A 27,313-nucleotide genomic window follows, 5' to 3' on the forward strand; every position below is an offset into this window, starting at 1 on the left:
TTACCTGCCTGCCCTGTCCTGTCCTGCCCTGTCCTGTCCTATCCGTGTGCCATGTTGGAGCTGTATACACTTGCACATGGGCAAGCACATGCACACGTGTACACACACGCACACACACACACGCACACACACACACATACTTGAGGGAGGGAGGTACCTGGTACTGGGAATAAACAAGGAAGCACAAAATGCATTTTGGGGCCAAGATTTCTTCAGAGACCCTGATGTTTGGGTTGCCTCCCCAGCTCTGGGCCTGGGGCCAGTTGCGATTCTTGGCCATCACGTGGTTTCCCGGCTCATGGGGCGAGGGGAGGGGCAAGGTCCAGAGTCAAACTCTGCCCCAACCCTAGGTTGACCAGAAGGGAGCAGACTGTCAGACTAGACGGGCTGACCTCTCCTGGATCCTCCAACCATGCGGCTCCTCTGGGGCCTGGCCTGGGCATTCAGCTTCTTTGCCTCCTCTCTGCAGAAGCCCAGGTCCTGGGGAAGGAAGTGGCATTTGGGGGGTCAGGAGTGAGGGAGAGGAGGGTGGCAGGGTTAGGATTAGACTGGGTCTGAAGATGCACCTCACTGCTCTCATAGGTTGCTCCTGTTCTCCCCTTCTGTGGTTAATTTGGGGACCCCCCTGTCAGTAGGGGTGCAGCTCCTGGATGCCCCTGCAGGACAGGAGGTGAAAGGCTCAGTGTACCTCAGAAACCCAACAAGCGGTCCCTGCTCCCCAAAGAAGGACTTTAAGCTCAGCTCGGGAAATGACTTTGTGCTTCTCAGACTTGAGGTAACCAGTGCCCACACCCCTGCTGTTTCCTCAGTCCTCTCTGCTACACCCCATTGGCTGTTTCCTTAGTTACAGACAAGAGCTTGCTATGCGACATAGGCTGGCTTTGAACTCATGGCTGTCCTCTTGCCTCAGCCTCTGAAGTGCTAAGATTTACAAGTACACCTGGTTTGCCTGTTGTCTTTTATTTTATTGTTTAGTTTTGCTTTTGAGACAGGGTTCGCTCAGTGACCCTACTGTGGCCTCCCAAGAGTTGGGATTACGCCCATGCGCCATCGAGCCTGGCCCTTCTGTTGTGTTTTCTTTCTTTTTTTTTTTTTGGTTCTTTTTTTTCGGAGCTGGGGACCGAACCCAGGGCCTTGCGCTTCCTAGGTAAGCGCTCTACCACTGAGCTAAATCCCCAGGCCCCTATCTCCCTCAGTGACCTCCTGCCTCTCTTTTCCAGCACTATGACCTTGCTGTCCCTACCTGGGGCTCTGTATCAGGTTCCCTTTGCTGGCTGATCTTTCCTTCTCTCTTGACAGGTCCCACTGAAAGATGTGAGGAGTTGTGGCCTCTTTGGCCTGCGCAGAGCCCCCCACATCCAGCTGGTGGCTCACTCTCCGTGGCTAAAGAACACAGCATCCAAAGCCACCGAGACTCAGGGGGTCAACCTGCTTTTCTCTTCCCGACGAGGCCACATCTTTGTGCAGACCGATCAGCCTATCTATAACCCTGGGCAGCGGGGTGAGCCATCAGCCTCGGGAGGGGCCTTTGCTCTGTAGCTCTCAGGCTGCTCAGAGCATGTTTGGTTGCCTCTATGTAAGGTGACTTCACAGACAGGGCCACCCTGAAGGCTTGCTTAGCAGTTTAGTCCCCATTGTCTCCCTGCAGCTGTCCCAGTCCCTTTGCCCATTCACCTCTGACCCCCCTCCCCATCCTCCTTGTAGTTCGTTATCGGGTCTTTGCACTGGATCAAAAGATGCGTCCATCTACTGACACCCTCACGGTCACAGTGGAGGTGAGTGTCTGACCTCTGACCCTCCCAGCCCTGTGCACGGATGTGACCTCCTCCCTGACCACACCGACTCCCCTTGCAGAACTCCCATGGCCTCCGTGTACGCAAGAAGGAGGTATTTGCCCCCACATCCATCTTCCAAGATGACTTCATAATTCCAGACATCTCAGAGTGAGCTCCCCCACCTCAGGGTACCCCTTTATCTGCAGCACCCCAAGTCCTGCTTCCCTTGGCACTGTCCACCACCTCTGACAGACAGAGACACATTCCAGATGTTCTGACCCACCCCCCAAACCTCTGTTCAAAGCACAGCTTTCTTCTGGAGGACTCAGGCCATAGCTGTCTATGGGTGGGTAGCTCAACTCTCTACCTTGTCCATTCTCAGGCCGGGGACCTGGAAGATCTCAGCTAGGTTCTCAGATGGCCTCGAGTCCAACAGAAGCACCCACTTCGAAGTGAAGAAATATGGTTAGTGCTGAAAGCATGGGGTAGGGAGAGGGTGAGGTGGGTAGGCCTGCGAGTGGACGATTTGGACAACCTGGTCTCTAGTACCTGGCCCATCCATCTCTTCACCCTTATTCAGTCCTTCCCAACTTTGAGGTGAAGCTTACTCCTTGGAAGCCATATATCCTGACAGTGCCTAGCTACCGTGAAGAAATACAATTAGACGTCCAGGCCAGGTAACACCCCCCCCCCCGTCCTTTGCAAAGCCCAGCTTCCTCCGACCTCTAGCTTTCCTTCTCTTTCTTCCTCTTTTATTTGAGGGTTTTGTTTTCTTGAGACAGTCTCACGCCCACTGTATACTCATCATGTAGTCCTGTCTGGCCTTGAACTCACAGAGATCCATCTGCCTCTGCCTCCTGAGTGCTGGGATTAAAGGTGTGCACACATGTGTCTGTGTGTGCAGGGCCACGAGTGTGTATGTGGAGGCCAGAGGATGACCTTAGGTGTCCTCCTTTGGGACACAGTCTCTCACTGCTGTGGAACTCACTAAGTGGTTAAGTTGGCTGGCCAGGTAGCCCTCAGAACCCTCCTGTCTCTGTGCTCCCACTGCTGGGATTACAAGCGGATGCTGCCACACCTCCGGGCATTTCCACAGGGATCCTGGGGCATCGAATTCAGGTCTTTGTGCTTGCATGGCAACACTTTAGCAACTGAGTTATCGCCCCAGCCCTCAGCTCTCCCTCTCTTCCCCTCCAACCCCTGTGGCAACAGATACGTCTACGGGAAGCCCGTGCAGGGCGTGGCATATACCCGCTTCGCACTCATGGATGAGCAGGGGAAGAAGTCTTTCCTTCGGGGCCTAGAGACCCAGACCAAGGTAGAGTAGTGATGAGGGGTGTGGCGAGGGGGTGACAGAGGGGGAGACAGGTGAGATGCCGGCCCCACTCACGGCCTTTTTCCTTCATCTTAGTTGGTGGAAGGCCAGACTCACATCTCCATCTCAAGGGACCAGTTCCAGGCTGCCCTGGGTAAAGTGAATACTGAGATCGGAGACCTGGAGGGGCTGCGGCTCTACGCTGCCGTAGCTGTCATTGAGTCTCCAGGTGGGTGGCTTCCCTCTGCTGGCACCTCAACCCTTGCTCTTGAGGACGTGAGGGAGCAGCTTAAAGATACAAATGACACCATCAGCCTGCTCCTCCCATCCTCACTGCCCGTGCACTGACCTCTGCCACCTCCTCTCAGGCTCACGACTAACACAGACCCAGGAAAGGGTCCTGTCATTTCCTGTCTCCCTTTACTTAACTGTTCCCAGTCACTCTTCTCGGGTTCACTATCAGATAGACATGATGGAGATGAACGGCTCTTGTCTCCTTTTCCCTGGGCCACGCCCTCCACCTCCCTGCCTTCTCTGTCTTTCAGGAGGAGAGATGGAGGAGGCGGAGCTCACATCCTGGCCCTTCGTGTCATCTGCCTTCTCCTTGGATCTCAGCCACACCAAGCAGCATCTTGTGCCCGGGGCCCCCTTCCTGCTGCAGGTTCTTCTTGGAAGGGCGTGGCTGGAGGGGAGAGCGTGTGGGCCACACAGTCTTAATGACTGACTCTTTTTGACTGACTCCTCTAGGCCCTGGTTCGAGAAATGTCAGGCTCTGAAGCCTCTGATGTTCCTGTCAAAGTCTCTGCCACATTGTTGTCTGGGTCCGACTCGAAAGTCCTTGACTTTCAACAGAACACCAATGGGATTGGCCAAGTCAGCTTTTCCATCCATGTCCCGCCAACCATCACCGAACTTCGACTCTTGGTAGTGCTTCTCTGTGTAGATGGGCTTGGGGACAGGGAGGGCATGCGAGTTGTTTCCTGGGTGCCTCTGGCCGAGCTCGGGAGAAGGGATGACGTATCTGGGTCCTTGGTCATAGGTCTTCATGCCTTTCTTGCCAGGTATCTGCCGGTTCCCTCTACCCAGCTGTAGCCAAGCTCACCGTGCAAGCCCCACCTTCAAGAGGCCCCGGCTTTCTGTCCATTGAGCCATTAGACCTTCGGTCCCCTCGTGTGGGGGACACCTTCGTCCTGAGCCTTCGAACCGTGGGCATCCCTATGCCTACCTTCTCTCATTACTACTACATGGTATGTGGGACTTGGGGTATAGGAGCTCTAGGTGTAGGATTGGGGGCAGGGTGTATACCAAACAGGAAGCTACTCACTGCCCCTGCCTCCTGCTCAGATCATCTCCAGAGGCCAGATCATGGCCATGAGTCGGGAGCCCAGGAGGGCCCTGACCTCCATCTCTGTCTTGGTGGACCATCACCTGGCTCCCTCTTTCTACTTTGTGGCCTACTTCTATCACCAAGGACTCCCAGTGGCCAACTCCCTGCTCATCAACGTCCAGCCCGGGGACTGTGAGGGCAAGGTATGGAGAGGTGGTGTGGGCTGTGTGTGTATGTGTGTGCGTGTGTGCGTGTGTGCGTGTGTGCGTGTGTGTGTGTGTGTGTGTGTGTGTGTGTGTGCATGCATGTCCCAGTGTGCATATGCATCATGCATCCGGGGGTTGAGAAAAGGACAGGATGATTGGTTTAGCCACTGAGTGTGCATGGGGCTGGAAGTGAGAGTTGACTGTTTTTCATTTTCCTGCGTGTGAGGTGGACATGTTTGCATGCATATTCTGCATACAGCATGCATTCACATGCACACATGCATATCCTTGTAGTGAGCTGGGGATCATCTGGCTCTCTCTTCAGCGTTAGTCATTGGGTCAGTTTTTGTCAATCAAGCCTAATGCTCACTGATAAGCCTCGTCTTGCTGACCACCTTGCTGTCAGGATCCCCCTGTCTCCACCTTTCCAGGCTGGAAGTACAGGCATACCCTCATGCCCACCTGGCTTCTGGGGGTTCAATCCTCGTGCTTGGATGGCGCATACTTCAACTACCGACCCATGTCCCCAGCCCACTCCCCATGTGCTGATTGGCTGTTTCTCCCCATCTCTGCCAGCTGGAATTGAAGGTGGATGGTGCCAAGGAGTATCGCAATGGAGACAGCATGAAGCTCCAACTTCAAACTGACTCTGAAGCCCTGGTGGCACTGGGAGCTGTGGACACAGCTCTGTATGCTGTGGGTGGCCGGTCTCACAAACCCCTCGACATGAGCAAGGTTTGTCAAACCTTCATCATGCATCCCTCTCCTCCCACCTCTCTCCCTCCTCTCTGTCTTCCCCTCTCTCTCCCCCTCCCCCTCCCCTCCCTCTCCTCTGAGCTTAAGCTCTGGGGCTTAGTTCTCTGGTCTCAGTCCCTATAGGCTTTCCCCAGTCTTCCCCTGGGCCCTAGACTCCCTGGTCTCTCCACTCCCATCTCTCATCTTTGGGCCCTACCCTAATTCCCTCAGCCAAGCGAGCGGCAGATCCTGCTTTTCAGTTGCTCACATCTCCCAGCATCTCTTGCCTTATCCTGCTAGGTCTTTGAAGTAATGAACAGCTACAACCTTGGCTGTGGTCCCGGAGGCGGGGACGATGCCCTTCAGGTGTTCCAGACTGCTGGTCTGGCCTTTTCTGACGGTGATCGACTAACTCAGACCAAAGAGAGTAAGGACGGAGTGAGTGGGGACAGACAAAGGAGGAAAGGCCGTGTGTGTGTGTGTGTGTGTGTGTGTGTCTGTGTCTGTGTCTGTGTCTGTGTGTCTCTGTGTGTATCTCTGTGTGTGTCTCTGTATGTCTGTGTGTGCATGCCTGTGTGTCTGTATATGTGTCTGTGAGTATCTGAGTGGACGTATTGTATGTCTGTGTGTCTCTGAGTGTGTGTATGTATGTCTGTGTGTCTCTGTATGTAAGTGTGTGTGTGTCTGTGAGTATCTGAGTGTGTCTGCCTGTGAGTATCTGAATGTGTATGTGTATCTGTGAGTATCTGAGTGTGTTTATGTGTGTGTGTGGCAGACTCCAGGGCAAAAGGCTGGGCTGAGGGATGGGGAAGGAGGCAAGATGTACTCCCTGTAGCTTGACTACTTTCTTGCCCTCTACCAGACCTGAGCTGTCCCAAGGAGAAGAAAAGTCGGCAAAAGCGAAATGTTAACTTCCAGAAGGCTATTAGCGAGAAGTGTATGTTGTGGGTGCCCATGGAACACTGGGAACCATGTCTGGGGCAAGGGTGGGATCTGCTTCTCTGTCCTCTGCAGCCCTCTCAGCCAGTTGTGGTGTTCAGGGTGAGGAAGCCTAGGGCTGGAGGAGGAGGGTGGCTGTTGCATGGCTGTTGCTGACTGCTCTCCAAGCATGGCTCTAGGGGTTGGTGGGGCTGAGGTTTCAGTCCCTGCCACTTGCCTAGCCTACGCTGGCTGGCAGTGGGCCAGTATTCCTCTCCAGACACCAAGCGCTGCTGCCAGGATGGGATGACCAAGCTGCCCATGGCACGCACCTGCGAGCAGAGGGCAGCCCGCGTGCCTCAGCCAGCCTGCCGGGAGCCCTTCTTGTCCTGTTGCAAGTTTGCTGAGGACCTCCGCAGGAACCAGACCAGGAGCCAGGCGGGCCTCGCCCGAGGTGAGCAGCCGCTGAAGCTGAGGGATGGGTGCTGATGCCTGAGAGGGCAAAACTTTCCCTCCTCACCGTCTGTCCGTCTGTCCGTCCCCACTGTCCCCAGCCCAGGACATGCTGCAGGAGGAGGATCTGATAGATGAAGATGACATTCTCGTGCGCAGCTTCTTCCCAGAGAACTGGCTCTGGAGAGTGGAACCTGTGGACCGCTCCAAACTGTGAGGGCCTGGCGTGCCCGATCTTGCCTCTGGACTGGGTCTGAGGACAGTCCTGGGGGTGACAGGGTGACTCTGCATTTCCCCTCCACAGGTTGACTGTGTGGCTCCCTGACTCTCTGACCACATGGGAGATTCATGGTGTGAGCCTGTCCAAAAGCAAAGGTGAGGTGGCACTGTCCAGACATCTTCTCATTCCCGGTGACCCTGCTCAGCCTTCTGCTCCCTGTGCGGGGGGACGGGGGTAGAGGGGGGGGCGCGAAGCCCTTGGATCTGGGAAAATCTTCACTGGTCCTTCCTCTCCATGGCCCTTCCATCTCTGTCCCTGTGCCCCATCTCCCTGTCCACAGGCTTGTGTGTAGCCAAGCCAACTCGCGTGCGAGTGTTCCGAGAATTCCACCTGCACCTGCGCCTGCCCATCTCTGTCCGGCGCTTCGAGCAGCTTGAATTACGGCCCGTTCTCTACAACTATCTGAGTGAGGACGTGACTGTAAGACCCCACGGGGGAGTATCCAGGGTGGAGGGGGTAGGGAGGGGTTGCAGCCAGGAGCAGGTCAGGCAGTGGTCCTGATCCCATTAGGGCTCCGTAGCCATCCCTGTTTTCCTGTCCCCAGGTGAGTGTCCATGTGTCCCCAGTGGAGGGGCTGTGCCTGGCTGGTGGTGGATTGCTGGCCCAGCAAGTATCAGTGCCTGCAGGCTCCGCCCGGCCTGTGGCCTTCTCTGTGGTACCCACAGCTGCTGCCAGCATACCCCTGAAAGTGGTGGCTCGGGGGTCTTTTACTATAGGGGATGCTGTGTCTAAGATTCTCCAAATTGAGGTGAGTGACTGTTGGGTAATCTAGCATTCCCCTCCTTCTCAACACCCCTTCCCCCTCAACAGCCCCTCTCCTGGCTCCCTGCCACTTAGCATTCCGTTGGCCAGGCCTTGGATCAGTGCTCAAACCTAGTGCATTGATAAGCTCGTGTCCCAGAAATTGTTTACTTATATTGAGACAGAGCTTGCCTAAGTAGCCCAGGCTTGCCTCAAACTCATTCTGCAGTCCAGGCTGACCTTGAATACCAGTAATCCCCCTGCCTTTGCCTTCTGAATGACTGGTGCTACAGGCACTCGCTGTCACACCCAGCTGTCTCTGAAACTGTTTACTCTGTTTTATTTTATTTTGGTGGTCATGGGGGTTAAGTCCAGGACGTTGTATGAGGTAGAGAAGTGAGCTTTGTCCCTGTTTACAGCTATGAAGTTCATACACCAAGTTCCAGGGGGGTCTACCCAGGATAGGAGGGTGTAGCCCTGGCTAATCCCCCACTCCATTTTTCAATTGAGACAGAAGGAAGGGGCCATCCACAGAGAAGAGATAGTCTACAACCTCGACCCCCTAAGTGAGTGCCCCGTGCCCCACCACCTATATACTAAGGGAGTTATGGGGCACAAGGGCTGGACCACAAGCTCCTCTCCTCACCCCAGATAACCTTGGTCGGAGTTTGGAAATCCCTGGCAGCTCAGACCCCAACGTCATTCCTGATGGAGATTTCAGCAGCTTCGTCAGGGTTACAGGTGGGTGTCCGGTCCACACCTGAGCGCCTGTGTTCACCTGAAGCCCGTGGAGCCCTCTTCTAGTCATCTGAGTCTTTAGACTCAGTCTCATCTTCAACTTCTCTGTCCTTTAGCCTCCGAACCCTTGGAGACTTTGGGCTCCGAAGGCGCCTTGTCCCCAGGCGGAGTGGCCTCCCTCCTGAGGCTCCCTAGAGGCTGTGCAGAACAAACCATGATCTATTTGGCCCCTACCCTGACTGCTTCCCACTACCTGGACAGGACGGAGCAGTGGAGCAAACTGCCCCCTGAGACAAAGGACCATGCTGTGGATCTGATTCAGAAAGGTTAAGGGAAAGCCAGCATCAGAGCCAGGGAGGGCAAGAAGGGCAGGCAGGAGCCTAGTGAGTGAAGCTGGGATAGGAGTGGTGGTGGGGCGCTGGGAGTGCAGCCAGGAAACAGACAGCAGGAGAGTCAGAACCTTGACTGTCCTCTTTCTCAGGCCACATGCGGATCCAGCAGTTTCGGAAGAAAGATGGCTCCTTTGGGGCATGGTTACACCGGGACAGCAGCACCTGGTAAGGCCAGGGACCCTGTACAGGGCAGCCAGAGAATAAAAGGCCACAAGCCAGGTCTCCTGAGAGACTAGCATTGTCTCCCCCCCCCCCCCCGCCCCCCCCTGCTCCAGGCTCACGGCTTTTGTGCTGAAGATTCTGAGTCTGGCCCAGGAACAGATTGGTGACTCCCCCGAGAAGCTGCAAGAGACCGCTGGGTGGCTGCTGGGCCAGCAGCTGGACGATGGCTCATTCCACGACCCGTGTCCAGTCATCCACAGAGGCATGCAGGTAGAACACGCCAGAGACACCTCGAGGATGTCAGCAGTGAGATGGACTCACAACTCTGGCCTGACAGTCTCTCTCTCTTTCTCTCCCCCCCACTCACTAGGGGGGCTTGGTGGGAACCGATGAGACCGTGGCACTGACCGCCTTTGTGGTCATCGCCCTTCACCACGGGCTGGCCGTCTTCCAGGACGAGAACTCACAGCAGCTGAAGAAGAGGGTGGTAAGGAAGCCCGGGTCTGTCTGCCCTTCCTGCCCGACTGTCCTCGCTCTGGGAGCCCAGGCACACAGGCTCAGGCCTCTGCTCTGTTCTAGGAAGCCTCCATCACGAAGGCGAACTCGTTCTTGGGGCAGAAGGCAAGTGCTGGGCTCCTGGGTGCACACGCATCCGCCATCACAGCCTATGCCTTGACGCTGACCAAGGCCTCGGAGGATCTGCAGAATGTTGCCCACAACAGCCTGATGGCCATGGCTGAGGAAACAGGGGGTAAGGGCGAGGGCGCCCTGGCAGAGCACCAGGGATTTGGGGCCCTTGGGATTCCTGAGCAGAGACTGAAAAGGCCTGAAGAGAAAGGGTGTGGGAGCGGGGCGCTGACAGGGGGCGCCAGAGAGCCTGGCGGCTCAGCTGCAGTCTCCTCATGCAATCCTTGTTGCATTTCCCTCCCTTCCAGAAAACCTCTACTGGGGCTCAGCCATTGGCTCTCAGGACAACGTTGTGTCGTCCACCCCAGCCCCTCGTAATCCCTCAGAACCTGTGCCCCAGGCCCCAGCCCTGTGGATCGAAACCACAGCCTACGGCCTGCTACATCTGCTGCTGCGGGAGGGGAAGGGAGAAATGGCTGACAAGGTGGCAACCTGGCTCACACACCAGGGAAGCTTCCAAGGGGGATTCCGCAGTACCCAGGTAGGGGCAGCCACAGGGCAGCTCCAGGTAGGTGGTTCCTAGACCAAGTGCCCGACTCTCGCCCTGACCTCCTTAGGACACTGTGGTCACCCTGGATGCCCTGTCTGCATACTGGATCGCTTCACACACCACCGAGGAGAAGGCACTCAATGTGACTCTCAGCTCCATGGGCCGCAATGGGTACAAGTCCCACCTGCTACAGCTGAACAACCACCAAGTCAAGGGCCTGGAGGAGGAGCTGAAGGTGACCTCCTCCTTCCCTCCCTCGTGGGGTGGCTGGGGTTATCGGGGCCAGGTCAGAAGCCTCTTTCCAACGCCCAGTCCAGCATTGAGGGTGCCGTGGGAAGACTGCCTTTCTTCTGGTCGTGTGGTCAAACCTCCAGGGTTGTGTTCCCTCACTCATACAACAGTGTGTCTCTAGAGTCCACACAGGGCACTGGTTCTCACCTTCCCTAATGCTGTACCCTTTAATATAGTTCATGTTGTGGTGATGCCCTACCGTGAAAGTATGTCACTGCTACTTGATAACTGCAATTCTGCTACTGTATGAATTGTAATATAAACATCTGATATGCAGGATATCTGATAGATGACTCCTAAAGGGGGTCGCGACCCACAGGTTGAGAACCACTTGTCTAGGCATCAAAATTGATACTGTAGCCAAGTACAAGGTTCTGGGACAGATGGTGGCGGTGGCACCTGGCCTGCTCCCCCCTCCCTCCGGGCCCCCCTTCCGTGCCCTCTGACCTGCTTTCCTCTCCCTCCTGGAAGTTCTCCCTGGGCAGCACCATCAATGTGAAAGTGGGAGGAAACAGCAAAGGCACCTTAAAGGTGAGGGGAGTGGGGTACAGGGGGAAGTGGGGTACAGGGCTGGGTGGGAGAAGGTGATGGGGTGGGGTGGGAACAGAGGGTGGAGCAGCAGGGTAGGGGTGATGCGGAGGGCAGCAGGGTGCAGTGGGCAGTGCGTGTAAGGGGTAAAGGGTGCTGGTGTGGGGATGGGGTGCTGGACCTGGAATACCTGGGGTGTGTATGGTAGGGTGTGACGGGGTGGAGTGGGGGTGTGTGGAGTGCAGGGGTGGGTGAGGTGGGGTAGGGATCTGGGCCTTGACTGGGACTTTGTGGGTGGAGCTTTGTGTTAGGGAGGAGGAGGCCCTCTCTGCCTTGCTGTCCCCTGTGCCTTTCCTGAGCCGCCATCTTTGCTCTGGGCTGGTTTTCCTCCATTTCTGGATATCTGCTGTCACCTTCAGCTTCACAGCCCAGTTCTCAGCCCAGGCTGTCTCTCATCCCGAGTACCTCAGACATGGGTCCCCATGCCCCGTTTCTTCCTATATGCCTCATTTGACCAGGGAGCCAGCTCTACCTATGAGGCTGTCTCTCTAGAGATGCCTTGGTAGCCTCCCTCCTCTGGCCCAGGTGACTCTTGCCTTCTGTCACGCTAACCTTCTGATCACTGCCCCCATGGCTGTGAGGCCGGCAGCCTGGGGAAATGTATCCCTCCCAGCATGAAGTGGAGTCCAGAGGATCAGTGTGAGCCCAGGCTGTGAGAGAGGCCAGGAGCACTGCGGCTTCTGGCAGGCTGGGCTCTCGGGCCACCCCGCCTCCTCGCTGGGGCACCTTACCCAGCGCTGCAGATGTGCTGGGCTGTTCACTGGGGCTGGGGATGGGGGAAGGGAGAAGTAAATCCCAGGAGACCCCCTCAAGCCTGTGACATATACGTCGTGTGTTCTTGCCCGGTCTCCGACTGAGTCAGATCCTTCGTACCTACAACGTCCTGGACATGAAGAACACAACATGCCAAGACCTTCGGATAGAAGTGACGGTCACAGGCTATGTGGAATATACAAGTAAGGCCAGGGTCAGGGACCCTTGACCGACCCCTGCAGGGCTGACATGGGCCAGCCACCTCCTCACCACTGCTCTGCACAGGGGAGGCCAACGAAGACTATGAATACGACTATGATATGCCAGCCGCAGATGACCCCAGTGTCCACTCGCAGCCTGTGACACCCCTGCAGCTGTTTGAGGGTCGTCGGAGCCGCCGCAGGAGGGAGGCCCCCAAGGCTGCGGATGAGCAGGAGTCCAGAGTGCAGTACACCGTGTGCATCTGGTGGGTGCCAAGTGCATGTGGTGGGTGCCAGGAGCTCTGGGGCAGAAGGGTGTTGGGAAGAAGCAGGGCCGGGTTTGGAGGCGTGGCAGTCAGAGAGTCTGTACAGCCAGCCCCTCTTCCCTCCCTATAGGCGGAACGGTAACCTGGGGCTGTCTGGGATGGCCATTGCTGACATCACCCTCCTGAGTGGATTCCAAGCCCTGAGGGCCGACCTGGAGAAGGTACAGCCACCCACGGCCTCCTCCTTAGGAGCCCTGCTCCCACTTTGTAGCGACTACAAGTGTCGAACCCAGTCATACAATGACCAGAGTCCCTGACCCGTGACTCCCTCTCTGTCCCTGTAGCTGACCTCCCTCTCTGACCGTTACGTGAGTCACTTTGAGACCGACGGGCCCCACGTCCTACTATACTTTGACTCGGTGAGTGGAGAGAAGTTCTACAGGAGGGGACACCATGGCACTGGGTTCTTGGGTCTATGTGATAGGGGTCAGAGGTTATAGAAGGTGAGGAGGGTGAGGCATTAGGAGGTGGCTGGGAGGCCGAGAGCCTTAGAGAACTCACAGGTCCTCCCATTCAAGGCTGGGGCTGTGAGCTTAGCTTTGCAGGGTTTATGGGGAGCCATGGGGAACTAGAGACCACCGTGGACACTGGCAGGGGAACAAGGGCCTGCACAGGCCTGTGCTGCTGGGGAACGAGGGGGAGCCAGGGAGGCAGGGTTGATTCAAAGGAGGATCCCATAGGAATGTGTACCCGTAGTGAGGCTCCACAGAGGTCCTCCAGTAGTGAAGGACTGGGACAAGGTCACCGGATTGACAGTGAAGTCACCAGAGACCTTGGGGACCAGGTTTTAGAGTCCAGTGGCAGGAAGATGACAGAACATGAAGGGTGCAAGAGATAAGGTCATGGTAAGCAAGCTGAGGCAAGGCAGGTGATGGCAGCCAGCCCTGTGGCCCTGAGCAGCCTTCCATCCTGGCGCCAGGTCCCGACCACCCGGGAGTGTGTGGGCTTTGGAGCCTTGCAGGAGGTGGCCGTGGGGCTGGTGCAGCCAGCCAGTGCTGTCCTATATGACTACTACAGCCCTGGTGAGCACTTGGGAAGCAAGATGGTGGGGGTCAGTCCTCTCATCAGGGAAATGGTGGGGCGGGCAGGGGAGGCCTGGGCTCCACAAGGCCCTCATCTCTTGCTGCCTTGTCTAGATCACAAGTGCTCTGTGTTCTATGCTGCACCCACCAAGAGCAAGCTCCTCTCCACCTTGTGCTCTGCAGACGTCTGCCAGTGCGCTGAAGGTGAGATGAGACCCGGGTGGGGCTGAGGGAAAGGGCAGGGTGGTCGAGCTGCTCTCATCTGACATTTGATTGCAGGGAAGTGTCCTCGACAGCGAAGGTCACTGGAGCGAGGGGTGGAGGACAAGGATGGTTACCGGATGAAGTTCGCCTGCTATTATCCCCGAGTGGAGTATGGTCAGTCCCCTTGGCCTCCGTTCTCTTCAGGCCCACCTGTGGCCTCCCTGCTTTGCCCTGACTGCCTTCCCCTTCCCTGTCCCTCCCAGGCTTCCAGGTTAAGGTTCTCCGAGAAGACAGCAGAGCTGCCTTCCGCCTCTTTGAGACCAAGATCACCCAAGTCCTGCATTTCAGTAGGAAGGAGAAGTGGGCGGGCAGACTGGGGAGTGGTAGAGGCTGAGGACTGGGTGTGGGGCCTCTTGGAATTGGGAAAATTCAAAATCTGAATATGAACCCCCATCCTCCCGTTTCCCCAGTCCCTGGTCTTTGGGAACCTGGGCTTGCTCAGAACAAATGCTGTTGTGAGCAGAGTGGGTTAAACCACAGGATCTACAGAGTCCCACCCTGGGTTTCTCCCAGCCCTGAGTTTCTTCTCCTCTGATGGCTCTGTCTCTTTGTTCCCTCAGCAAAGGATGCCAAGGCCTCCATAGGTCAGACCCGCAACTTTCTGGTCCGGGCCTCTTGCCGCCTTCGTTTGGAGCCTAGCAAAGAGTACTTAATCATGGGGATGGACGGAGTCACCAGTGACCTCAAGGGAGAGTGAGTTACCCAATCCATCCCTTCCCCTCCCTTAACTATGGCCTTCCTTTGGGAACGAATCCTAGGCACCCAGCTCTGCCTGTCCAAAGCCAAGGCCTTGAGTACCTGTCCTGACCCTGCCATGTCACCTGCAGCCCCCAGTACTTGCTGGACTCAAATACTTGGATCGAGGAGATGCCATCTGAGCGCCTGTGCAGGAGCACCCGTCAGCGGGCAGCCTGTGGCCAGCTCAATGACTTTCTGCAGGAGTACAGCAGCCAGGGGTGCCAGGTGTGAGGGCGTCGGACTCTGGATCCCTGAGCTCAGCCCCAGGGTCAGGGCCTCTCACGATGCAGGGCCTGCTTAACAGGGTAAATAAAATAAAACTTTTGACAGTAAAGTGTCCCCGGGTGTCTGTCGGCGCCGCAGCCTGCCACCCACCCAGGAGTTGCAGGCCTGAGCCTTGGGCTGTGAAGCCTGAACCCTCCCTAAGGTCTTCCTGGGACTCAGGCAATCTTGGGGCCCAGTAGCCAGTGCCACAGAGGCCTGTTTTGGGTGTCACAGTCAGTGAACCTCACCTCAGGGGCACCTCTCATCTTTAGCCCACTGTTGTCTGTGACTCGTGTCATCGGAGTCCTGGGGTCCGGTGGCTTGAACTGTGTCAAGGCCTGATGCAAGAAGCTTAGTGACATTGTTAACAGTGCCATTAGGCAATTTTTCTGGAGTTGTGCAACCTTCAGGTCTGATGGTGATTTAAACAGGACAAAGGTTGACTGTGTTGTTCCTGAATATTGAAGGGGAACACAGCTCACAGGGCCAACCCTCCCCACCCTGTCTGCCTACCTTCCCCGACCTTGGTGGCCCCTTTGGTTATTCAAGGGTGACCTCGTTCTACCAAGGAACCAGAACCATAGCCTCTTATCCCAGAAGCCCATCACTGGGCAACAGAATGGGACCAGGTAGTTCCTGTGCCCTGGGGAGGTAGGACATCAGTGAGGAGAGGACCAGAGGAGTGCGAATTGTTTTGTTGAAGCAGGGTCTCATGCATCCCAGGCTGGCCTCAGACTTGGTGTGGAGCCTCCACATCTGAGTGCTTAGATTGTAGCAAACATCACCACACCAAGGGTTTTTGCAGTGCTAGGAATTGAACCCAGGGCTTTGTGCACACCAGGCAAGCACTCTGCCAACCGCATCATATCCCTGGTTTGTTTGTTTGTTTTGACTTTTTGAGACAGGTCTTACATAGCCAAACCTGGCCTTGAACTCCTGATCCTCAGGTTCCCTGGAATTACAGGTACACCGAGAGCACGTGTGGCCTGTGTTTGGAAAGTGGAATAGTTGGGCAAAGAGGGCAAGGATGTTTGGAAGGTCGTTGGAAGCAGAGAAAGGGAAATGTACAAGGGTGGGGACAGGACAGAGCATATTTAGGATGTACTGCTGGAGGCGTGGGGGGCACGGTGAGGCAAGCAGACGCGTTTTTGGAGGGACTCCCACAAACACCAGCTTTCTAGGTCACCCCATCAAACAGAGCCCCTCATGCGGGGAACTGTGGGGAGTTCTAGACTTCCTGGGTATTTCAGAACCTCAGGTCCCCTGCTTTCAAGGTCCTGAGACTTACACTTGCCTCCCCCGAACCAGTCACCAGAGCAGGGATTCAGCTGTAGCCTGGGTCTGGAAGGTCACCCATAAAGAGGGTGCTGCTGTTACTGCCCCACCCTAGAAATACCTCCTTTTTATGTCCTGCTTGGCAAGGCTGGGACCCAGGCTGGGCCTGAGCCTCTGCCACAAGGGTCTGTCAACTTTCTGCTCACCCGACTGTGGCTAGCACAGCTGGATTCTCATCTTGAGCCTCCAGCTGTACTGCTGTGCTTTGCGTGAGTTTTGGAGTAGAGAGGGCCCCCTGATCCTGGGGTCTGTCTATGAAGTTGGGGATGGGAAGTTGGGGGACTTCTCACCCATCTCCTTAAGTTCTGCCACTCTATTTGGAATAGTCTCTCCCTGGATACTCCAGGAGACTTCCAACTGCCCCCTTATCAAGGGCCCCTGATCTGGTCCTGGGGAAACCCCATCTCTAAGAGTTCTAACTTCTGAACCAACTGTGTCTGCCCAGCTCCCTCCTGGGGAGGCCTGGGTTGGGAGACTGCCTTTATCACGATGGGAGCCATCTTCTCCCTGAACTGGTAACCTGTGGACCCCTGGGTGCCTGCCGAAGGCTGGTTGTGCCTCTCTGCCGCTCTACACATGCACTAGTCATTCAGCCTTGACCCAAGCATCTCCATTAAAGGACAGGGGCTATGGTGAATGTTGTAGCCTGTGGTTTGTTCCAAAATGGGGCGCCTTGTCTTATGAATGCTTTTTGTGTGGTGCTGGGGTAGAACCCAGCCCAGGGCCTCTCAATGTGAGGCAAATACTAACACAGAGCCTTGTTTCTTCTGAGATATGGTCTTGCTGTGCAGCCCAAGCTGACCTCAGACTCAACCCTCCTGCTACTGCCTCAAAGTGCTGAGATTATAGGCAAGCGCCACCACACCTAACTGTCCACGTTTCTGACACCAAAAGAGGCCATATAGGTAATGGCACTAGGCCAGGCATTGTAGTATAGGTCTGTCATCCCAGCACTTGGAGTTGGAAACTGAGGGGTCACATTAAGGTCACCCTTGGTTACATCAAGACCAGTCGGGGTTATATAGTGAGACCTATATCAGAGAGAGAGAGAGGGAGAGAGAGAGAGAAAGAGAGAGAGAGAGAGAAGGAGGAGGAGGAGGAGGAGGAGGAGGAGGAGGAGGAAGAGGAGAGGACAAAGACGATGAAACTCTGGCTGTGGTTGTGGTGGAACATAAATTTTTGTTTGTTTGTTTACTTTTGCACATACATACAACATGAAATATAATAAGTGAATGTAAAACTAAACAACCAAAGAACCCCCCCCCCCCCGCCCCTGTGTTTTGTCTGCATGGGTGTCTGTGCACCATATACATGCAGTACCCCTCTGCAGCCAGAAGAGGGCACTGGAACCTCAGAACTGGCGTTAGAAACAGTAGTGAGCTGCCAAGTAGCTGGGAACTGAACCCAGATCCTCAGCAAGAACAGCCAGTGCTCTTAGCCACTGAGCTACCTCTCTAGTCCCATGGTACATTTTTATCATTCCAGAAATAGTAAGGGAAAGGCAGGAGGATCCCTGGGGGCTCAGTGGCCAGCCTGCCTGACTGAATCCGGGACGCTCAGGAAAATGAAAGCTCAGGGGTATTTTCCCTTGGACAAACCACCTGAGGTTGACCTTTGATTTCCACACACGTGCACACATATGTACGCACATGTAACACCCTGTGCTGTCCCCACCCCCACCCCATCCCCATCCAAAGCCTCAAACCAAAGGGAAGAACAACAAAGAATTACACAGGGAATTACACACGTGACTCATGTCTGCCTTCTGGGCCATTAGAGCGGCTGAAGGAAGTTTCAAAGTTTCAGCCTGCCTGAGCTACCCGGCTCTAAAGGAAGATTCAAAGTTTCAGCCTGCCTGAGCTACACGGTGAGTTCAAGGCACCCTGGGCAACTTAGTGACTTTCTGTATCAAAGCTAACAAAAGAGGGCACAGGGCTGTGAGTGCAGCTGGCAGTGGAGGGCCGGCCTAGCCTCACAAAAATAAAGTAACTAGTGGTAACAGTTAGCAATATGATACTTGCAGGGACTATAGGTAAACCCAAAAGGTGTGTTGGGCAGAGACAGCCATTCATTTCTTTTCTCTAGAACAAATCCACTCCACTCAGCTGGTCCAAGGTGAGGTACGGCGGGAGGGGTCGACGCGGGTGGACCTCTTGGCTCACATGGCTGATGGCTAACATGGAGTTAGGAAGTGGATCGTGATAGGGAAAGGTCAGGGTTTTGCATCCCTTCCTTCTTCTTGATGGATGGTCCCATCTTTGATCCATGGACTTTCCAAGGCCGATGGGGCTGTGCCAATTTGAAAACACACTGCTCCGTGTGTGGGACAAGTGGGAAGGGACCTGAAGCTAAGGGTCAGAGCCACAAGAGAAGAGAGGGCTGGAGCTGGGGCTATAAAAGGCCATACCAGTGCCCTGCACAAGCGTTGGGCCATGCTGCTACCTGGGCTGCTGTTGCTGCTGCTGCTGCTGCTGCTAGCTGGCACCCGCTGGCTGTGGGGTCAGTGGAAGCTCTGGAAACTCCGCCTCCCGCCTCTGGCCCCGGGGTTTCTGCACTTTCTACAGCCCAACCTTCCGGTCTACCTGTTTGGCCTGGCTCAGAAACTTGGGCCCATCTACAGGATCCGCTTGGGGCTACAAGGTAAGCCAGTCTTCTGTCTTTGTGTGAGCCCTTCTTCCCTGCTGACATTGCGGTTTCCCCTTAGATGTGGTGGTGTTGAACTCTAACAAAACCATTGAGGAGGCCTTGATCCAAAAGTGGGTGGACTTTGCTGGCCGACCCCAGATACTAGATGGTAAGGGGTTGGGACATAGTTTTCTTCTAATTCCTCCTCCTCCTCCTCCTCCTCCTCCTCCTCCTCCTCCTCCTCCTCCTCCTCTTCCTCTTCCTCCTCCTCCTCTTCTTCTTCTTCTTCTTCCCCTACCCCTTCTTCCTCCTCCTCTTCTTTTTATCACTCCCTCTCTTCCTCTTCTTCAAGATTGTGTCTCATTATGTAGCCCTTGCTGAACTGAACATCACTATGTAGACCAGGCTGGTCTCAAACTCACAGAGATCCACCTGGTATAGCCACTGCCCTGAGCTAAGTGTAGTTCCTGGACTCTGCGAGGCAGGTCTTTGGTTTACTCGGCTGGCTGTTAAGATGCCTTTCTACCATCCCTCCTGCAGGAAAGATGAACTTTGACCTCTCCATGGGGGATTATTCTCTAACATGGAAAGCCCACAAGAAACTCTCTCGTTCGGCCCTGGTGCTGGGCATGAGAGACTCCATGGAACCTCTGGTAGAGCAGCTGACCCAGGAATTCTGTGAGGTGAGGCTGGGCTCTTGTGGCCTGACCCTCTTGGGGTCAGCTTCCCTCTCCCCCAGTCCCCCTCTGTCTCCACAGCCTCTACAGCTTGTCTCTCCTCCACAGCGCATGAGAGCCCAGGCCGGTGCCTCTGTGGCCATCCATAAGGAATTCTCCTTACTCACCTGCAGTATCATCAGCTGTCTCACTTTCGGAGACAAGGTCCATATTGTCTCCTTGCCCCCCCCCCCAGGCCCATCCCTCAGCTCCCCTCCTGACCCTCTGCAGGTCTTGAACTAACTCAGAGCATGCCCTCTTATTCCAGCAGGACAGCACTTTGCTGAATGCCACTCACAGCTGTGTCCGGGACTTGCTGAAAGCCTGGAATCACTGGTCCGTCCAAATCTTGGATATAATTCCCTTTCTCAGGGTGAGGAGTTGCAACCCGGACTCCCCTGGGTTGCGGGGGAGGGGGGAAGGGGGGACCCCACTGGTCTCCATCTTGCGGCTGACTCCCCTTCCTGCCCCAGTTCTTCCCCAATCCAGGCCTCTGGAAACTGAAGCAGTTCCAGGAGAGTAGGGACCATATCGTAATGCAGGAGCTGAAGAGGCACAAGGTGAGCACTGAAGCTCCCCTGGCCTCATCCAGTGATGTGCCTGCCGCCCCCAGCCCCCTCCCCTATCACTGCTGGGCAGCGGTCCCTCCCCAAGCTTGACACCCAGCTTCCCCTGCCTCTGCAGGACAGCCTGGTGGCAGGGCAGTGGAAAGACATGATTGACTACATGCTCCAGGGTGTGGAGAAGCAAAGAGATGCCAGAGACCCAGGGCAGCTCCACGAGCGGCACGTGCATATGTCGGTGGTGGACCTTTTTGTCGGTGGCACGGAGACCACGGCTGCCACGCTCTCCTGGGCTGTGGCTTTCCTGCTTCACCACCCTGAGGTGCGCAAGGCTCATCTGGCACCTGCTCTTGACCCTTGGCCTGGGCTATGCTCACAGAGGGGGCTCTAGGCTTGGCTACATGGCTGGAGGGAGAGGCCGCCGGCTGGACAGTTGGAGCCACCTGGGCAAAGTCTGGTCCCTAAGTCCGGCCTTGCCCTTCCTTCTCAGATCCAGAAGCGGCTGCAGGAAGAATTAGACCTCAAGCTGGCCCCCAGCTCCCAGCTCCTGTACAAGAACCGAATGCAGCTACCTCTGCTCATGGCCACCATTGCTGAAGTGCTGCGTTTGCGGCCCGTGGTGCCCATGGCCTTGCCCCATCGTGCAACTAAGGCTAGCAGGTGATTCCCCAGGGTAAGGGTTGAGAAAGGAAGGCCTCGCTGGGCACTCCTGACTCCATGCCTTCCTCAGCATCTCTGGCTATGATATCCCCAAGGATACGATCATCATCCCCAACATCCAAGGCGCCAACCTGGATGAGATGGTTTGGGAACTGCCCAGCAAGTTCTGGCCTGGTATGAAGCAGAAGGGAAAGGGAGTGGGAGAGACCCAGCCTCTGCTGGGACAAACTTCTCTAGTTATCTGTCTACTACCCACAGATCGCTTCCTGGAATCCGGCAAGAGTCCCAGAATACCGACCTTTGGCTGTGGGGCACGCGTGTGCCTGGGCGAGCCTCTGGCGCGGCTGGAGCTCTTCGTGGTGCTGGCTCGCCTGCTCCAGACCTTCACGCTGCTGCCGCCACCAGATGGTACCCTGCCCTCCCTGCAGCCCCTGCCGTATACTGGCATCAATCTCTTAATTCCTCCCTTCCAGGTGCGGCTGCAGCCCAGGAACCTGGCACCCCAAGACCAGGGCCAGAAATCCTCGACAGGATAGGACGAGCCTTGTGCCTCAGTTTCTCCTTTATTGCTCCATTCCCCTCCCCTCCCCCCTGTAAACATGGTGCTGTGAGACTGTGGCAGAGAAGGCTTCCTCGGTGAGCTAGGCACAGTAGAGACACACTGGCTCTTCTCTGGGCACAACCCCTCAGTGCTCGGCAGTCATACCAGGGTGTGAGTGAGGTGGGCAGCAGGCTCAGGTGCCCCTGGTGGGGGCCTGGAAGTTTCTGGGTCTCAGCTTCATTTCCGTGAAGGGCACCGAGAACTCGAAGCCCTTCCAGTGGTACCAGCTCACTCCCTGAGGGAAGGGTTGTCAAGGGAGGAGAGTCAAGACAACGCCACATCTATGCCACCTTATCCATCCCAACCCTGGCTCCTCTAGGTGACTCCCAGAGTGCAGCCATCTCCCCCCATGATCCCTGAAGTGATGTCCTCTCCCACCCGCTAATAAACGGTCTTTTCAAGATTCCCAAGCAAGGTTGGTGTAACTGTCTCCTTTCACAGATGGGCCTCTGAGGCAATAAGAAGTTCAGCCATCCATGTGTGAGTACTCCATTCCCAGGTCACCCAGATCCCAACCTGGAGCCCCGTCGCCTCCACAGCTCCCACCTGGTGATCCACTGTGCTTCCATAGAGCCCGTTGAGGTTGGCGTAGTGACAGTTCTTGTACCACCAAGCGCCACGGTAGGAGACAGCGCAGGAGATGAGCAAGTTATTGGGGTCTCGATCACGGGCCGAAAAGACACTGCCGCTGTGGTAGCTCATAGAGTCACCTGCAGGGCGTGGGACGGCGTGGTGAGGATCACCCTCGTGCCGCCCCCCACCCCATCCGGACCCACACTTACCCGCGGTCCCATGGTAGCCCCCTAGGTGTAGACGATAGTTCTCCTTCGCTGAGTCTACTCGGAAGAAGTCATACTGGGCGAACACGGCTTCCTTTCCGGCCCGCAGGTCCACACGCATAGAGTAGTCTCCAGCCTGCGTGAGGCTGTGAAGGGCCTCATTGCCTGAGGTGGAGTAAGCTTCATCAGGGTACTGGGGTCCACTGGACTGCCATGCCATCCCTCCCCTGGCTCCCCAGCCCTATGAGGCACGGACCCAGCCAGAATTCCCTGGAGATGTTCCCGAAACCATGGGCGTACTCCTCCCAGTCTCTCCAGAAGTCTGTCTGTCCGTCCATGCGGCGCTGGAACACCTGGAAAGCAGGTGGGGCCAGCATCAGCCTCTGGCCCCTGGCATCAGCCCCTTGTGCCGCACAGTGATCCACGGGTGAATGTAACCCACCAGCCAACCTCCTCCGTCAGTCTGCATGTCACAAAACACATCCAAGGGCCGCTCGCGGTTGCCATTGAGGAAGATGGTGGTGGTCTTTGAGGCGCTGGCCCCATTTTTCAGCTCCTCCCCACAGTCCCTGGGGAAGGGGATCCGCAGCCCACCTGTGGAGGGGAGGTGGAGAGTCTGTCTGTCCTCGTCCCCAAACCTCAGACCCCCTGCTGCCCCTGAAACTCAGACCCCAGAGCTCGTACCAGTAGTAAAGGAAGTGGACACAGGAGGTGTGAGGCTCTCGCCCCAAATAGCCCGGAGCTGGGCGCTGTAGAAGGTGGAGGGGAAGAGGCGGAGAAGCCTGTGTGAGGTGGTCCCTGCTGGAAGCAGGATTTCCTGGAGACAGACAAGGGACAGGTCAGTGGAGCGTGACATGGGGACTCTCGGGGAGAGCCCGAGTGGGTACCTCCAAATCTAGCCGAGGTTCAGTGAAGTCGGGGTACCTGAATCTGTCCTCCGGGGGTGTCAAAGCTGAGCAGGTAGCCTGTGGGTGGAACCTTAGGCGCGGTCCAAGTGAGCAGGGCCGTTCGAGGAGTCACTTCCTTGGCCTCCAAGTCCTGGGGGGGCTTTAACCCTGGAAGGAGAAGGATAAAAAGAGACTGAGATGAGGCCCCTATCTATTCCCTTAAATCTCCTGTGACCCACACGCACCCCTGACTATACCTGTGGTGAAGTTAATGCTGGCTGGGGAGGTGAAGTTAGGACCCCGGAGACCACGCACGGTGGCTGTGTAATTGGTGTCCAGTGACAGGTCCGTCAGCGGGTAGTCCACAGCGCTGCCAGGTGCCGAGGCCTGAAGGGGTGGGGCTGGGGGGTGGGAGGGGCATCAGCTCCTATTCACCGGTGCTGTGCCCTGTTCCCCCTCCCTGCCTCACACTTCTCCATCTCACTCACCCCCAGGGGATGCGACCTGGACGTTGTATTTGTCCACCGGCTTGTGGGGAGGTTTCCAGTGCAGAAGGGCAGATCTGTCAGTCAAGTTTAATGCCCGTAGCTGGGTGGGACCATCAGGAACTGGGCAAGAACAGGGAGCTCAGAGGTATCCGTAGCCTTAATTCTCCCAACCCCATTCCCCACCCCCACCCCCCCACCCCCACCCCCCCCACCCCCCCATCCCCGGAGCTGAGGAACGAACCCAGGTCCTTGCACTTGCTAGGCAAGCGCTCTACCACTGAGCTAAATCCCCAACCCCACCCAACCCCATTCTTGCTTATCCTGGGGCTGGGGGAAATCTCTCTTACCTGTGGTGAGGAAACCTGTGAGAGGCTCACTCTCCTCAAAGCCACGGACTGAGACCACAGTCACCTCATAGCGAGTGTCCGGAATGAGCCCCTGGAGGATCTGGGTGTGGGTCCGGCCATCCACCTGCACACTTTGTGGCTCTCCTGCAAACATGAAGTGAAAGTCTGAGAACAGCTGGAGAGCCGGCAGTGTGCAGGGGTGGAGGTGGGGCAGGAGAGGAGAGTGAAGGAGGACATGGGGGAGGAGGGGGTCTTCACCTCCATCTGCTAGCTGGTAGGAGATTTTGAAGCTGTCCACCCTGGATGATGGCGGCACCCAGGTGACTTTGGCTGACGTTTCCCCGATGTCACTGAATTGCAGGTCCCGAGGGCTCTCCAGAACTGAGGGCATAGGGATGGGTACAGTGGCTAAGGGCACGGATAGGCAGGTTCCTTCCTTTTCCTGTTATCCCTCTCAGTAGGTTCCTCAGGTGTCTTCAACCCCTCCCCCTCCCGCCCTCCATGCCCCCGCGCCCCCCCCCCCGCGCTCACCACACAAACTTCACTTCCTGGGTCCCACCCTGCAAAGTACAAAGCCCTTTGGTGCCCCTGTGGGTCCTCACCTGGGCTGAGCGTGCGGGCAGTGGTCTGGATGCTGTCTGCCTTGTGCGGCCCACGCAGCCCATACAGAGTAAGGCTGTACAGGGTTCCGGGACGCAGGTCTCGAAGCACGGCCGAGCGCCGCGTCCCTGGCACCATAAGCTCTCGCTGGAGCAGAGGGCGAGGATGCGGCTCCAGGGTACTTGGTAAAGGAACCCCAAAGCGTAGTAGGAAAGAGTCAAAGGACCCAAGCGGGGCTTCCCAGTTTAGCCGCAGCGAACTGGTGGTCACGTCTGACACTGAGAGCTGAGACAGGCGGGGCCCGGGGTCCCCTGGGCCCTGACCAGCAGGAACTGGATCTGTGGGAAGTGGGTAGGAGAAAAGGATTTGGAGACGGATGCATACTGGTTCTGAGACTTAGAGCACGTCCCTTTGTCATCTTATCCTGATCCCATTGGTCGGTAAAGTCGGGGTAGTGAGGCACGGAGCCACAGGGGGATGTTCAGTGGCCTGAGGCAGGGGCAGGGGCAGGGGCAGTGGGGGGCACGTGACCTCAACTCTTTCCCAGTGTTTCCTCATGCCTTCCCTGTGGCAGCCACTTCTGATGCCACCTTCCACCCTTCTTAACCCGGCCCTACCTGTGGTGCCCTCTGCAGAGACAGGTCCGTGGCGTGTCCCTTGACTGAGGCCATAGAGGAAGAATTTGTAGGAAGTGCTGGGTTTCAGGTCTGAGATGAGGACTTTGTCCTGGTTCCCATCAACAAGCAGGGCCTGGGGTTGCCCCTCTGTGTCCTGGTACTGGACCACAAAGGAGTCAAAGGGGCCGCGGGCCACACCCCAGGAGAGGCGCAGGGAGTTTGGGGTTGCCTCAGTCACTGCCAGCGTCCCCAGGTGGGGTGTCTCAGGGTGCTCAGTGGGGTTTGGGGTTGATGTGTCCACTTCTGAGGCTGCATGGGAGAAACCAGAGCAGAACCTTTGTGGGGGTCCACGGGGCCCTGCTCTTCCCATCTTGCCCTTCAGAGGAAGGATGACAAGGTCGGCTTGGGACTGGTGACACCTCACAGTCCTGGCACAGTAACCCATGAGAGGAAAGGAAGGGAGAGGGAGATCTTCTAGAACCTTCTAGTTCTTGAACTCGTTTTAGCAGCGTGTCCCAGAAGGCCTTCCTGAGACTAGCCCCAGGATCTCCTGCCTGGATAACTGTTGGTCCTTCCGCTATATCTGGACCAGGGACTCACTTCCCCTCTCCTAACCCTTGGCACCGCAAGCCCCCCTCAGCAGTGGCCCCTCAAGCTCTGCCCTCACCCCACCCTTAGAGCCCTTTGAGAGCAGGGGAAGGCGGCGCAGGCTGGTGTGAGTGCCTAGCAAGTCACACTAGCCGTGTGCCCTTCTAGAGTGCCTGCCAGTGGTCTCTGCCCATTGGACTTCCCAGTGGTTTTCCATTTGAGAAAACATCTCTGGTTCCCTAGGACAGGAGGTGGGCACTTATGCAGCAAGCCTACTCTTCGAGGAGATAAAGCTGTTCCAACAGGATAGGGGGAAGCACCACTTGATGGGGATGACTGAGAGAGAGAGAGAGAGAGAGAGAGAGAGAGAGAGAGAGAGAGAGAGAACCTCAAGGCCTTTCCTTCCTGCTTGGCTTGGCTCCTGTTCTTTCAAACCACTGATCAACACCTGGGGTGGGGTGGGGTGGGCACAAACTCTCTCTTCTCTGCTCCGAGCAGGCCTCCCCCCCTCCCTCCTGTCCACTCCGGTCAATTCCTTTGTCTTCAGACCAGGTATGACTGCCTCACCTGTCACTCCCAAGGCAGAGATGGGTCCCAGGCGCTTTTCTCCAGTGAGCCCAAAGAGCAAGAATTTGTATTTCCTGCCTGGCTGCAGACCCTCTATGGTGACCTCCTGCTGGTCTGCAGCCACAGGAACTGTCTGGAGCTGCCCATCCTTGTCTTTGTACTGGACCAGGAAGGAGTCAAAGGGACCCTGGACCACAGTCCATGAGAGGTGCACGGAGTCAGAGGTCTCCCCTGCCACTGACAGTTCACCGAGACGGGGCTGCGGTGTCTTCTCCAGGGCGGCTGAGGGGAGGGGAGGAGAGGAAGATTCAGGTTAAGAGGCTTCAGGGGAACGCAAGGGTCCATGTGTGACCTCAGGGACAGACACCCGAGGACACAGTCAGGCCTTCTGGTCCTGCTGGGGGAGCCTGAAGGCACTAGATGACAGACAATGCTTGAACAGGCCAGTGTAATGAGGGTTTGGTGGGGCAGAATTATGGTATCCTAGGGCTCCAGGCCTGGGGTTGAGTCATGGACCTGGGAGTGGGGTAAGGGTCATGGACCCACCACACCCCTTCCTTAGGGCTGAGTCATGGGCACAAAACCACCAGATTTTTCCATAGTCTTTCCGCGGCCAAGTTCTCCCTTCAATCTCCTGGCTTAGCGTTGGGAGGAAGGAAGACAGTGGGGTGCTTGTCACAAAGGTGAAGAGTGGGCAGGCGAGGAGGTAGTTGTAGAGGTCGCCTGCCCATACCATGTGGCTGCCAAGGACTGGGCCTGGTCTTTGAACCCAGGTTAGCCAAGCCTAAAAGCTGTGTTCCTTTGGCAGTAGTCAAGAAAGGAAGGAAAACAATGTGAGATCCTGCCCGGCCCAAGAGATTTATCTTTGCAGGGCTCTGGTTTTGGTGGTCTTAAGCAGGTCATTGGGCAGGGCTAGGGATAAAAGAGCCTCCAGCAGCACGGAGAAGGAACGGACTGGAGTGAAGGTATGAATTTGGGTAGATCTGACCAAGAAATGGGTCACCAAACTCCAAGGTTTGGAATGAGGGACACTGAAACGTGAAGTTCCAACAGTTGCCACAAGGGGGCAGCATCTGATGGGGGCTGCTGCCCGGCCCTCACTCACCAGTCTTTGCTTCTGTGGAGACAGGGCCATGGCGCTTCCCACCCAGGAGTCCAAAGAGGAGAAACTTGTACTTGCGGGATGGCTCCAGACCTGAGACGGTGACCTCACTCAGGTCTCCGCTCACAGGCACCATCTGGGGCTGTCCCTGTGCGTCCCTGTACTGGACCAGG

The 27,313-nt window shown here is 56.4% G+C and overlaps 2 protein-coding genes and 1 pseudogene across 5 annotated transcripts; 2 read left to right on the top strand and 1 right to left on the bottom strand.

The window, feature by feature from the left end:
- The first annotated feature begins 357 nt into the window (after window positions 1-357).
- Window positions 358-14,735, top strand: C4a (complement C4A (Rodgers blood group)). 2 transcript variants are annotated; one of them, NM_031504.3, is given in 41 exon segments: window positions 371-477; window positions 583-775; window positions 1,300-1,501; window positions 1,705-1,775; window positions 1,855-1,943; window positions 2,158-2,240; window positions 2,356-2,452; window positions 2,988-3,093; window positions 3,187-3,319; window positions 3,636-3,751; window positions 3,838-4,014; window positions 4,152-4,337; window positions 4,435-4,620; window positions 5,200-5,358; window positions 5,659-5,785; window positions 6,221-6,295; window positions 6,536-6,730; window positions 6,831-6,942; window positions 7,034-7,104; window positions 7,290-7,429; window positions 7,554-7,757; window positions 8,265-8,316; window positions 8,402-8,491; window positions 8,605-8,814; window positions 8,970-9,045; window positions 9,156-9,312; window positions 9,413-9,529; window positions 9,622-9,793; window positions 9,978-10,210; window positions 10,287-10,454; window positions 10,982-11,041; window positions 11,961-12,054; window positions 12,137-12,317; window positions 12,448-12,538; window positions 12,662-12,736; window positions 13,297-13,399; window positions 13,514-13,603; window positions 13,679-13,777; window positions 13,867-13,950; window positions 14,224-14,356; window positions 14,491-14,735. In NM_031504.3, coding segments are annotated over 41 exon segments (5,214 nt in total). In that variant the 5' UTR covers window positions 371-412; the 3' UTR covers window positions 14,633-14,735.
- A 2,432-nt stretch (window positions 14,736-17,167) lies between these two features.
- On the top strand, window positions 17,168-21,579 carry Cyp21a1 (cytochrome P450, family 21, subfamily a, polypeptide 1). 2 transcript variants are annotated; one of them, XM_087596827.1, is made up of 10 exons: window positions 17,168-18,640; window positions 18,705-18,794; window positions 19,166-19,308; window positions 19,411-19,506; window positions 19,613-19,714; window positions 19,815-19,901; window positions 20,026-20,226; window positions 20,395-20,564; window positions 20,635-20,738; window positions 20,823-21,579. In XM_087596827.1, exons 1-10 carry the CDS (start codon window positions 18,433-18,435, stop codon window positions 21,098-21,100), a joined length of 1,479 nt encoding a protein of 492 aa, XP_087452953.1. In that variant the 5' UTR covers window positions 17,168-18,432; the 3' UTR covers window positions 21,101-21,579. The 2 variants fall into 2 exon arrangements, with proteins under 2 accessions (XP_087452953.1, NP_476442.2); NM_057101.2 differs by having other exon boundaries at window positions 18,425-18,640; window positions 19,610-19,714; window positions 20,823-21,573.
- Tnxa-ps1 (tenascin XA, pseudogene 1) lies at window positions 21,121-22,476 on the bottom strand (annotated as a pseudogene). Its single transcript, NR_024118.1, is given in 5 exon segments — window positions 21,121-21,400; window positions 21,712-21,875; window positions 21,948-22,109; window positions 22,201-22,297; window positions 22,387-22,476. The product of NR_024118.1 is annotated as a tenascin XA, pseudogene 1 (transcript).
- Between the last annotated feature and the right edge of the window lie 4,837 nt (window positions 22,477-27,313).

This window comes from Rattus norvegicus, chromosome 20, assembly GCF_021556685.1.
Source record: "Rattus norvegicus strain SHRSP/BbbUtx chromosome 20, alternate assembly SHRSP_T2T, whole genome shotgun sequence".
In the NCBI taxonomy this organism is placed as follows: Eukaryota; Metazoa; Chordata; class Mammalia; order Rodentia; family Muridae; genus Rattus; species Rattus norvegicus.

Bases quoted from the DNA above. Each gene is read 5' to 3' on its own strand.
- C4a (XM_087596813.1), top strand. From the start codon at position 413: ATGCGGCTCCTCTGGGGCCTGGCCTGGGCATTCAGCTTCTTTGCCTCC. The intron at 4,338-4,434 runs GTATGTGGGACT...CCTCCTGCTCAG, and splicing joins TCTCTCATTACTACTACATG to ATCATCTCCAGAGGCCAGAT. The intron at 4,621-5,199 runs GTATGGAGAGGT...CATCTCTGCCAG, and splicing joins CCGGGGACTGTGAGGGCAAG to CTGGAATTGAAGGTGGATGG.
- Cyp21a1 (NM_057101.2), top strand. From the start codon at position 18,433: ATGCTGCTACCTGGGCTGCTGTTGCTGCTGCTGCTGCTGCTGCTAGCT. The intron at 18,795-19,165 runs GTAAGGGGTTGG...TCCCTCCTGCAG, and splicing joins CCGACCCCAGATACTAGATG to GAAAGATGAACTTTGACCTC. The intron at 20,739-20,822 runs GTATGAAGCAGA...TACTACCCACAG, and splicing joins GCCCAGCAAGTTCTGGCCTG to ATCGCTTCCTGGAATCCGGC.